The sequence below is a fragment of the Falco cherrug genome, chromosome 5 (genome assembly GCF_023634085.1).
Source record: "Falco cherrug isolate bFalChe1 chromosome 5, bFalChe1.pri, whole genome shotgun sequence".
Classification (NCBI taxonomy): domain Eukaryota; kingdom Metazoa; phylum Chordata; class Aves; order Falconiformes; family Falconidae; genus Falco; species Falco cherrug.
Genome location: NC_073701.1, coordinates 70,533,550 through 70,545,786, shown reverse-complemented (window position 1 = coordinate 70,545,786; position 12,237 = coordinate 70,533,550). Strand labels below are relative to the sequence as shown.

At 47.2% G+C, this 12,237-nt stretch overlaps 1 protein-coding gene across 1 annotated transcript in view; it reads right to left on the bottom strand.

Moving 5' to 3' along the window:
- Positions 1 to 12,237, bottom strand: part of LOC102056661 (collagen alpha-1(VII) chain-like) — a 116,245-nt gene that overhangs the window by 31,724 nt on the left and 72,284 nt on the right. Inside the window, exons 59-70 of the mRNA XM_055711971.1 lie at positions 7,859 to 8,101; positions 6,751 to 6,786; positions 6,598 to 6,642; positions 5,962 to 6,006; positions 5,318 to 5,353; positions 4,924 to 4,959; positions 4,318 to 4,377; positions 3,528 to 3,653; positions 2,771 to 2,842; positions 2,566 to 2,601; positions 2,221 to 2,280; positions 291 to 335 (exon numbers count right to left, since the gene is read on the bottom strand). Coding sequence (XP_055567946.1) covers positions 291 to 335; positions 2,221 to 2,280; positions 2,566 to 2,601; positions 2,771 to 2,842; positions 3,528 to 3,653; positions 4,318 to 4,377; positions 4,924 to 4,959; positions 5,318 to 5,353; positions 5,962 to 6,006; positions 6,598 to 6,642; positions 6,751 to 6,786; positions 7,859 to 8,101 — 840 coding nt within the window. The remainder of the gene's footprint in view (positions 1 to 290; positions 336 to 2,220; positions 2,281 to 2,565; positions 2,602 to 2,770; positions 2,843 to 3,527; positions 3,654 to 4,317; positions 4,378 to 4,923; positions 4,960 to 5,317; positions 5,354 to 5,961; positions 6,007 to 6,597; positions 6,643 to 6,750; positions 6,787 to 7,858; positions 8,102 to 12,237) is intronic.

The window sequence follows — 12,237 nt, the reverse complement described above, 5'->3', positions numbered from 1 at the left end:
TGATAGTTCAGGAGGACTTCAAAAGCAGCCTGCAGATGCGTCAGCCAAATGGACAAGAGGATAAAGCAATTGAGCTCTGCGTGACACCTTATGTCTCACAGCTGCCTGCAGGATTTACACTCACTCATCCCAACATGACATCAGAATTCACGTTCCCCAAATTGTCTCTATTTCCCACTGAAAGCATCAACCTCTTTTATTTTTTCCATCACTCATGGGGATATTGCCAGCCCTGGGTCCACTGTTGTCTGTGCTGTAAAATATGCCCTCTGTGCTATTTTAAGACTCACCATCACGCCAGCAGGGCCCCGGACTCCCACGATGCCCTCATCACCCTGTTAGGATGGGGATGGGTAATGATGGCCATGACCAAAGAGAAATCCAGCATGCATAGTCCCAACTCTGCAAACCATCCCACTGGGAACAACAGGAATTAAGCATGCAGAAGCCCAGATCCTTGAAGGAGATGTCCAACCTCTTCATTTATACCTCCATCAGGATTAGGTGTCTTAATGCTCCTATGGATCTGGATCAAAGAGCCTAAAGGGCTTGAGATCACACACATGTCACTGCAGGTAGAAATTGCAGTGTTTAGAGAATAATGCTGTGGTCATATCAAAGCTTCAGGCTTCAGCTTCTCCTTAGTCTCTGAGAGAATCAGGCATTTCCAAGATGATCTGCACCTGATTTAGCATGATATAAATCACTCCAAAAAGTTGTCTCTTCCTCTGTTTATGTATAGATACGCCCTGGTAGGAATAGCTCAGAAGAAGCCATCTGAGGCTGGATGCCCTGCTGTGTCCCTCCCCATGATGTACTTACATCCAATGAAGGCATGGACAGCAAGGGACAGAGGTCTGAGATGTTTTTGAGACAGAGATATTTCTTTCCCCTGATTAGAGGGCTCAGCAGCTTTTCTGCACATTCGTAACTTGTTGCTGAATATGATTTCAGCAGGACTCACCACAATAAATTAAGGCATCCAGGAATTTACCTGGAACTCATACCATTAACTTTCAGAAGGAAGAGGCCACCAGTCAACTGCTCAACGCTAACTTGTATCTTTGGAGACCAATGTGAGGCTTATCTTCACGCCCAGGTATGGTAGCCAGATGCCGCAGGCCTTGTTCTGAGCCTCCTTTAAGGGTGCTATTAGCTCCTTATAAGCATTGCTATGAAGGATAGCTGTGCTGGTGGGTCTGTGAAGTCCTTTTATGACTTCCCTAGGTAGATCCTACAAGACTTACTTGTCTTTAAGATGCCTAGACTTAGGCATCAACCTGTGAGGCCAAATTTAGATCTCTCATATAAAGCCAATGTAATTTGAGATTCTGTGATTCACTTTAGATTTATGCTGGAGTCAGAAGAGCAGAAACATTATTTCATCATTTCCTTCAGATAATGAAGCTTGAGCGAGGTTTACCCCAGACCTTTCCCAGCTGTTGACATTCTCATTAAGTGTTTTGTCTCAGGGGCCTCATTGAACAGTTCTGCTGGCAGATGGGGAGTTTGTCTAAATGGATTGCAACATAAAATCTTTTTTTTATTATTATAATAAATAATAATTTATTTGTGGAACAGCCACAGAAGCAGCAAATTGAAACATGGTCTCTGATTATGACTTAAGAGGATCTCCCTGGATTCTTTGCTGGAAGGAGACAAAAACTTCTCAGCAGCATGAGGAAAAGTGAACGTTGCTGCCCCAAGGATGGTGGGGGCTGGTTTCCTTCTGCCAGGACAACAGGAGGGAAGAAGGGAACGAGGATAAAAGAACTGGATGCAGATTTCTGGAGGAATGAGCTTGTGGGTAGCATCCCCAAAGCATACAAAACTGAGGTGGTTCCTCACCAATGTAGGGGTGTAGGTATTGCCTTCAGTGCTCCCATCTAGCCAGTGAGAGCACAGCCAATACAGTCCGTGGGGCAGGATTGACTTGGTCATGCAGCTGGCCAGTGTGACCTGCAATCCTTGAGAGTATCTAATTATGGAGGGGATGCTAACTGCAACCTGCGGGCAGAGTCTGGTCAGCACCGGCTCCAGCTGGGCATAGCAGTGTACATCACCTCCAAATCTGGCTGGTGAAAAATTAGACGGCTCTGAAACCAGCGCTTTAGACATCTTTTAAGACAGGTGCCTTTAAGGAGGTGATGGTATAAAGCTGCCTCCAAAAGAGGGTAGGCTGCAAGAAGCCAAGCCAGAAACATTTATGGAGGGACCTACCCGAGGGCCAGGCAGTCCGCGAGGACCTCTTGGGCCAGCTGCTCCAACACCAATTTCTCCCTGCAGAACAGAGAACCCCGGAGGTCTCATTCACATCACACAATTGCTGATTAGTTTGGCCATGATTTAGAAGTCACAGAAAGAGTCAGGAGACTCACTTCCATTGACTTTCTGCTGCTTTCTCTGGAGGATGCTCCAGCAACCATGGGGAAGAAGGGCATGAGGATGAAAGAGGGATGAAGTAGCTGGATGGGGTTAGGGATGAGGAGCCAGGGGAGGGCAGTGGTCCCATTGCCACCCCCGGATCTTAGGTGCTTGTGACCTGCCTGGCAGATTGGCACTGACCTTGTTGCCTTTGGGTCCAGGTGTTCCAGGAATCCCCTGTAGGACAAGGAAAACAAAATAGAAGGGAAGACTTTGCTTTGCAAGTCTTCAATGCTCCCCTGTCCCAGTGCTCCGAGAGAGTAAAACCACACCCAGCCCAGGTACCAGGCCCTCAACCTCTCCCCTTTGCTGCTCAAAAGACACAGGGGCAATGTACAAAAGTCACCTCTTTTCCTGGGGATCCTGATGGTCCTGTGGGCCCAGCAAATCCATGCCGGCCTCTCTTCCCACGCTCTCCCTTGAAAATAAAATCCTTTAAGGAGGAGAACACCCTGATGGGAAAGGTCCTGCTTTCCCCCATCCAGACAGAAAGCAGGAGCTGGTTCCCCAAGGTGTTCCCTGCACTGGCAAGCAAGCAGGAGGAATAGCCTCCTTGGGTGGGCCTCTTGTTGAGGAGAGGGGACTCCAGCTACACCGAGACCCTGAATTTAGGCACACTGCTGTCCCCCACCCCACCTCCAGCTAAGCCTCCATGTCCCTGCAGTGCTGACATTCCCTGTGCTATCACCACCCCTTTTCTTCCTGGGCATCTCACCAAGTTACTTCACTAAATTTAAAAGAAGAACAGCTTGCTTGGAGTTCCACAGCTTTTTTTTTTGTTTGTTTGGTTGTTTTTTTGTTTTTGTTTTTGGTTTGGTTTTTTTTTTTTTAACTGGAAGGACATCCCCCTGTACCAAATCTTTTGGCCTGCATTTTCCCCTAACAACATTAGTTAGTCTAATAAATTCTGTTACCTCTCCTTTTGCAACCAGGCTTTGCTCCTGTGTCACTGACTATGTATAGGCTCAGGGTCTGGAGACCTGGAGGGGTGGGGGCTTGACTGGGTGGACACCCAGTATAGGCAGTCTCAGCAGGACCATCATTGTTCTCACCTTGAGTTGGCTAACACAACACATGCTGTCCCCCCACTGCACACTACCTACCTTCTGTCCTGGCATGCCGGGCAGACCTGGAGCCCCTCTGTTCCCCTGTGACCCGGGGGTGCCAGCATTGCCACGAATGCCCTGGATACCCTGAGCTCCTGGAGGTCCTGGGGCCCCTGGCTCACCCTGTTGAGTGAATCACAAGGAACATGGATCTCAGGTGGGATTAACTGCCTCCCTAAAGGTCCTGGGAAAAGCCTGGGGTGTCTCCTTGAATTCACATGACCAGTACACAGAACTGGGGACATCCCCTCCAGCCCTGGTTCACAAGAGAGATCCTAGGGCTGGAGAAAGGGCCGTACCATGGCTTGCTAAGCAGGGAGCCCTTACCTGAAGACTTTCAGAGATTTCCAATGAATTCAAACCCTGCACACCTGCAACATCCCAAGGGAGCACAGAAATGCATCTCTGCTGAGACCACAATTCCATGGATTTTTTTCACGCACATATTTCACAGCCTGATCTATTTGAGGATGTCCTTGCTCATTGCAGGGGAGGTGGACTAGATGACCTTTAAAGGTCACTTCCAACTCAAACCATTCTATGATTCTATTCTCTGGACCTCATCTGCTTTGAAATGGCCCTTTGGAGGACACAGAGCACTCCTTCTGTCCCAGACTCATGTGATGGAGTTCCTGCCTTCCCGGGCTGGGACTGGCTTTGGTGCTTTATCTTTGTAGCCGCAGCCAATTCTGTGCTCCACACCCAGTGGTGAAAAGCAAGGACTACAAAGAGAAAGACCCAGCAAAAAGCAAGTGAGATCTTTATCTAGAAGAGGAGAAATGCTTACCTTAAATCCAGGTGGCCCAGCCTGACCAACAGGACCTCTGAACCCAATTCCTGGTTCTCCCTGTAAAGAGAAGGTCAGGAAAAATTAACATCACTCCTTCCACAATGGGCCCATCAAAATGAGAGCTTGTTTCATGCTGCTCTCTAGACACTTGGCTGAAGTCCCTCATAGCTGATCTTACATTGAGGGTTTCTACAGAGCCCTCACTGACCATGACAACTCCTCTAGATGATGTGAAGACTTAATCTGACCTGGAGAGACAAAGCTGCTGAGAGCATTTAATCAACTTCAAAAAAGAGGGAGCTGAGTTGCAGGAATATTATTGGAGATCATATCAGACGACTCTGGGTGAGACTCACATCTTCCAAAACTACTCATTATAAGGTGGGTGTCCTGTCTGTGTCAGCCATTTGGAGTCCCTCCCTAGTCAACAGAGAGATGTTGGGTCCCCACTGAGTGACTGGCCCACAGCTCAGGAGGTTACCTGGACACGTGCCCCTGAGATGGGGAAGTTTGGTATGGCAAAAGGAGGAGGGAGAGCAGGAGGCAAGCTCTCACAGTGTAAGAAAAGACACCCCTGACCGTGGTATTGATGTTGTTGTTTACCTTTTGACCACTTTCACCTCTGTCTCCTTTGGTGCCCTATAAAATAAGAAAAGAGTTACCAAGCCTGTGCAAGAGGTTATGTGAAATACCACCTCAGTGCAACCCTGCAGCAAGAGCAAAGGTTTCCAGTTGTGCACATAGCCTATGCAGCATGGAGCAACCAACTTGCCACTCTGACCTCCACCTCTTTTCACAAGAGGTGGGCAGTGGCTGCGTGACTAGGGAAAAGCCAAATGACCTAACACGGAGCCACGCTGCTCACAGGGAGGAGATGGAGTACTGGGTTAACCCGGCAGGTTTCAACTTTCCTATGGCAATCTCCAATGCTGGATTTGTGCCACTTAGCTGGTAATGCTGTCCTGCTCCAGCAGCTGATACCGAATCCACAGCTCACCTTTTCTCCAGGTTCCCCCATCTCCCCAGGCTGCCCCTGCAAGACAAAAACCAGCCACCTTCCAGCCACCTCCCCTTCCTCCCTCTTCTCATGCCTGTGTCCCCAAGATGCTGCACCACATAGGTGTTTAAATGGTCACCCATGCAAAGTACCCCTTCCCCATTGGGCTGCACCTGTGAACACCCACCCTGCCTTGTCTGCCTTTCTTCTGAATATCTGGGTCCCACCACACTGAGTCTGCCATTTGGCCCCTGTAAACCTTTGCTGCCAAAATTGTTCACGGTGGTTTGTGTTGCCCTTCTTCCATCCTTGCCCTTGCACCAGGGCTGTCTTTGCTTGTCTGTCACCTGGTTTAGTTCATTGATCCAGCAGAAAATGAACATCAGGAAAAAACCCTGAATTTTTTGCCTTTACTCCTGAGTGTGCTAGCATTGCTGGAAGGGAGGGAACAGAAACACACAGCAAGGTTCAGGGATAAAGGTGGGACTGTCTCAATCCCAATTTACATTGGTAAAGTCTCCCATAGATCCTGAAAGTCCCTTCCATCAGCACATCCCCAGTTGTCTCTCCCTTTTGAGACCCTCTTAGCACAGACAGTCTTCTCCTGGTCTGAGAGGTTCTGGCCAGAAAAGCACTATTGCTACCTTTTCTCCTTTGTCTCCACGGACTCCCGGAGCTCCCATTTCTCCCTGGAAAACAACAGGCAAACCCTTCAATTGCAAACATGCATTGCTACGAGGAATTTTTCCTTCCCTCTTTCGACCAGGTAGGTGCTGCCCTTGTTCCTGCATCAGCTTTTAGCAAACACCTGTGGAGGAACTCCTCATTTCCTGCATTCCCAGACCAGATTGGGGACATACCTGACCTCAACTCTTCTATTCTGTGCAGTGGAAATGTAGGGAGAAAACATAAATTGCAAAGTAAGGGCCAGATACAAGTGGTAAGCTGAGGGCCTCCCTGCCCCAGAACACTGCAGATGTAAAAGGATGCCATGAATTTGAGGGAGACAGGAGAAGTCCACAGAGGACAAAACTTTTGAGGCTCCCCAAAACACAAACCCCATGTTTGGATCAGCTGTGAAAGGCTCAAGCCTGGAATCTCTGCTCGTTAACAGTAGCCGAAACTGTTGATTACTACCTCTTGAACCTACTGGCCTGGCCAGTTTTCACCCATGATTCCTCAGCCTCCAAATGAGACTGTTCTGGGAGATGGACCACTATCCTGATGCCCCACAGGTGCTGTTGGGTATCTGCATTAAAAGGTGAAACAAAAGCACTGACCTTTTGGCCATGGGAAGATGGATCTGCTGGGCCAGTTTCCTCCTTCTGTAAGACAAAAAAAAAATAGCACATACAAAATGGGGCTGGGAAAGGACCAGCTGCATCCTCACCACATGCAGCTGTGATAAGAGGAGTACAACATGAATGCTGTACCTTAATTCTCCTCAGGTGATGAGGGCCTGGGTAAGCCTTGAGTCAAAAAAGAAAGGAAAGTGTGAGAGCAGTTGGAGAGCAGTGGGTGCAAGGAGGTACCCAACTTGCTTTCATTATAAATTAAATTTAAATTTATTTCCACCAAGTCCTTTTTGCATGGAGATGTTAGGCAGTAAGTGTAGAGGCTGGAAGCATCTCACAGGGAAGCTGTGTGTCATCAGGGATCACGAGAACCCTATCGAAGGGCTCCTGGTTGCATACGGGGTGGCCTCCAGGCTCTGTCTGATCTGCTCCTGCCTGGACAGGACATCTGAGAGCTGGTGCTGCCCATTGCATATGGGCTGCCAGGGTCCACGAATCAAGGAATGCCCCGGTTCCAGTCTTTTGGCAATGGCACATCTGACCCACCTTAACCCTGGCCCTTTACGGAGGGCTATGAGATTATATGTTTTCTCATGATGTGGATGAGCTCAGCTCAGTGCTGCCATTCCTCCTGGGAACACAGGGTGAGGGTCACTCACTGCTTTCAAAGAAATTAATTCAAACTTAGAGGAAATCTGTTCAGAGTTTTTCATCCTTAACTTCTGGAAACAGGTCTTTCTCTCTTAAATTTTGTAAAAATCAACTCTTTACACTTTCCATTTCTGGCACACTGTGTTAAAGTCAACAATGTAATTGTGCAGATGTGTCAGAAATGTATGTATTCATAAACTCACACATATATTTACACATTTAAACACACATTGAAATATCTTCTAAACTCTCAGGACACAAAACACTCTTCAGTTATGATGTTGCTTTCCCCATGAGCCAGGTTATAATGTTGCCTCATTGATTAAGTTTGATTTTCCCCACTTTGGTTTTCCAAGCATCACATTTCCCTTGCTTTCCAAGCATCATGTTTCCCTTGCCAGATACAGGGAGAACAATCTGCTGTGCCAAGAAAAAGGCTTCCATAGCAGTTGTTTATTGCTTTATTTGTTAATATTTATCACTAACCTTCACCCTCCCACTACATTCATTCATTGTGACTTTGCACAACTGGGCAAATGGGGTTTCCCTTGCGTCCATCTGTTTGAAGACACCCTTGTATAGGGTCTTCACTTACCACAGATCCAGATAGGGATTTCCAAGCTCCTGGAGCACCGGGGGGATGAACCTGTGACAGAGCCAACAAGGAAGGGTCACCACCTCCTTCTGGATCGCACCGATGGCTCTGGTTTTGCACACAGGCCAGCCTGAAGCTGCTATGGTGAAATGGGGTCTTCATTGTGTGTCTCTCATGCTCTGCAGATCTCCTGGTTCTAATGTCCCTTGGGAGTGCAGAGCCATTGCCTGAATTCACATTTTCCTATGGGAAGGGAAGCGGCATCCTGCTGAGCACCTAACATTATCTGTATCATCATAATAATATATATGTTATTTAGCACTGTGCAATTTTACTCCAATTTCAAAGAAATAAACCCCACTTAAAATACTGCAACTTTGAATGTTAAATGCTTCCCTGCACCAGCCATGCCCGAGTAACGCACCTGCTATGCATTTAATGTACACAGTGTATCTGACTGGAACAAGAAAACAATTAATGCCTGTTAATGTCTACATGTTGATCTGCCACTTGGTGATGTTTGCAGTGCTGATGCTTTTGGCCAATATATATTTAAGGCACACCGAGTAAACCTTGTACAAACAGTTACTAGCCTGGCTCATAAATTGTTCTTTTCCATATTAGCAATGGTAAATTATCTACTTGCTGTTGTAAACATTGTAATATTCCTAGTGGCTGAAGTGTAGAGCAATTATTCCTCAAACCACACAGTGGAAGCACTGCAGTGTAGCTTCGGTGAGTATTTTGACATGAAAACAAAAAAGCAGCAAATTTACTTATAACAAAACACCCAAACCCCAACCCTGTAACCTGCCACAAGCACATGAAGGAGAGGGAAAAGTCAGGATGGTCTGCAGTTATTTAGCACTATTCCTGCACTTTTTGTTGTGAAAACAAAGACCTAGATTCACCTCCACTAATTTCACTTAGAAGTATGTGTCAAGACTTTTAGATGGCTAAAATCAAGGGGAAGTAAATCCTAAATAAAGTACCTCCAAGAAATGCTGCTTAGTCCAGCCCTAGACATTGCACTGTCAGGTCTGCAGGGATGACAGTCCTGTTTGTTGGATTTTATCTTGTGGGATGGTAATTTCACCTAGCGGCTAATGAACCCAGGAAGTTTCTGACTCACCAAAATATGTAAAGGGTGAAAAAAAATTGATCTAATTAAAACTGAAATTCTTTACTGAAAGAAGGCAAGGATGACAGAAGGAGGAATAAAAGACAGGTCAGTACTTGAGGGGCTCCCCATCTGGGCTGTTTTTTGTGGGACAAGCTAGAGAAATACCTCCCAGTCCTATGCAAAGGTGTTCTGGGTGGGTTAGGTAGCACCATCAGATAAGACCACTTGGATGTTCCCATCCATCCTGCACTGGGTCACAGCTCATCTGTGTGCAAACCAGCTGTAAAATGCTGCTGCTCTTTAGCATGGGTCCATGTTCCATTCACAGACATGTGAATAGTGTCACAAGGCAGCGGTGAGGCAAGCCCACGGGTTGCTAAGACCTTGCTGAGCTTTTGAAGGCGACCCATCTGCATGTGATCTCATAAAGCTGCCATTTACTTGGGGTGGTAGGAAATTGCAGGGGGTAATAACTCTTTCATTCTGCAATTCCTCCGCAATTTTAGCAGTTTCCTGCTTGGAGATGCCAGCAATAAGGCATCTCAAAGAGAGTAGAAAAGCTTCTGCTTTCTAAAGGAATGATTTACTGATGGCAGGTGACAGTGTAAAAAAGAATGAAAAAGATAGAAGGGAGAAAAGGAGGAAAGGAACAGATGAAATTAGGACAGGAAAGAGAACAGCAGAAATAAAAGGGGGAGTAAAAAAAAAAATCCTGCAAAGAAAAAGGTACAGGAAAGAGAAAAAGAAAAGGGCAAGAAGGTATCAGGTAGGAAAATTAAGTGACTATGGGTTTATCCACATGGAGAGAACCAGAGGCAATTTATCTGAATTAACTGTGAAAATGAGTAAGCTTAACTGCAGGGGAGCTGGGCGATCGAGGAGGCAAGAACTGGCTGGTACGGTCCCGTAGCATCAAAGAAGTGGCTCATCTATGGAAAGAATAACCAGCCACCGCTTCTCACACAGGCACGTGTACCTGGGCTCATCCTGCCTCTTTACATCAGTTAATTTGCTTCCCCATTAACTCCTGCCAGCCAGAAATTGCATCTCTGAGATGAAGCTCTTGGGCTATTACAGGCTGCTTCTCTCTAGGGCCCTATGAACCTTTTAGCAGGTAAAATTCGTGATTACAGCTGTTGCTGATGGGAAAGCAACCAGCACCATTTCGCTCCCTTTGCATTTCCACTGAGTTCAGTTCAGCTGCAGGAGCCACCAGGGATGAGGGGATGCAGGAGCTACAAGGAGAGAGGGGCTGCTGCTGTTTCCCTGCCTTTGGACCACACTTCTTCCTCCTCTAAAGAGGGTTTTACACCAAATGCAACCAAGGAAAACATCCTTGGGGTGTAGATCCCATTGTGCTGGGGGAGGGTCTGAAGTGCCCTAAAAAACTTGTGGCAGCTGTTCTACTTTTACAAACATCCCTACCAAAATGGGGATCATTAGATATGAGAGAATGAAGAGTGGTGCTACCTGCCCATCTTTCAAACAATTATTCATTTGATGGGGAATCCTCCAGGCTGGGATTCAGGAAAAGATGTCTGGTAGTACCGAGTTACGTGATTACCCCAATAATTATTGCCAAACACCCAGATGCAGCATCACTGTCAGATGACACTGATATTGTGTGCACTAATCCATAGGGCTTTTGAGCACCAGACCCAACAGGGCAGGAGATCATCTCTGTGAACCCAAAGTACAAACTGTCCCCCCACCAGCCCCCCGTGCGCTGCTTCTGATAACTCAGGCAGCGACAGGCAGGGAATTGTCAGGAGGGAAAAATACCATCTCCCTCCAGCCTGCCGCTGGGGTTAATCAGCTTAAACTCTTGATTTCCTGTTTGGATTATAAGTCTTCAGCTTCCTCCCTCTGGCTCTCCTCCTGCCTTTCACCACAAGATTCAAGAGACCTCTAACATTTAGTATCTCCTCCCTGTGAAAAATCTTCAATGCAGAAATCATGTTATCTCAGGCACCCTGAGTTTGGCTAAAAAATGTCCAGTCTTGGGTCTGTCATGATAAATGAACCTGCAAGCCACCTACAAACCAGTTTTGTGGCTCTGCTCTGCAGATCCCATGGGGTTTTTTTAAAAGAAAGTGGCATCTCAAAAAGGACACAGGGATTGGTTTTGGTCCTTGGGATGCAGGGATTAATTACTTACACACCTGATGACTGAGGACAGCTCTTCTTTCTGCCCAAATGTCACATCTGGTGTGGCCACACAGTCCCCTTGACTTCCTGGTGCCATGGCTACAGTGTCTGGGCACAGGGATGCACTTAGCTCCCAGACACCAAACAAACAGGGGTCACTCCCATTCATCAAGGAAGAAGATGCTGTGTCTGTGGTGCATCTGATATATTAAATGACCCCATGCAAGGGGCATGTGTGAAGCCTCGAGATGTCTGCTCACGAAAAGCATCCAGCACTGCTAAATTCCACAGTTTCAAATAGATCCACAGATTCAGGACCCTCTCTCAATTTCACAGTCTCCAGGTGTGAGTCCATAGAGACTGAGCTCTACCTGCTTTCAACAACTGGACCCCAAAAATCTCCCACCTCAGCCAGCATCATGCAACCCTATCCCCCAAGAAATGAGGGAGTTTGGGCTCTGTACTCTGTGCTTAGGGTCCCTTCCCAGCTTAACCATTCCCAGCCAAGGGAAAAGGTGCATCCAGGAGGAGAAACAAAGTTAATGGATGCTCATGGCACAGGCTGCCATCTCCAGAGCGGCAGCTTACACGCATGCACGCGTCTGTGTGGGGGTGGGTGCTTGCGTGTGTGTGCTTGTGCCGGGAGCCCTCTCGTGGCTGCTGCAACATCACTGGTTCCAGCTTTGGGATTCCATGTGGTGTTAATTTGCAGAGACAGCCAGGAGCCAGTGCTAGGAGCAGAAGCAAGTTTTCAGCAGACTACTTAAAAATCAGAGTGAGATTTCCTCCAACAGTCTCCCCACTCAGAGCTACTCCCTCATTGCTATTCCTAGAAATATCCTTGCTAATGCTGCTCCTAGCAGTAACCATGCCTGTAGTTGCAAGCAAACATCCAAGAGATTTTTACAGTCCATTTTTTAAGGCTGTTGGTATCCTGTCTCCGAGTATTTTCAAAAAGAGCATTCCCTCCATCACACAAGAGCACATCAGTATGCAAAGGTGTTCAGACAGCACTGAATGAATGCATTTTCCCTCTCTCCATCACTGGGGCTGCCGTCACTCAATGCATGGTGTTGGGGTAGGGTCTCCCAGCTAGGCTGGAATATGC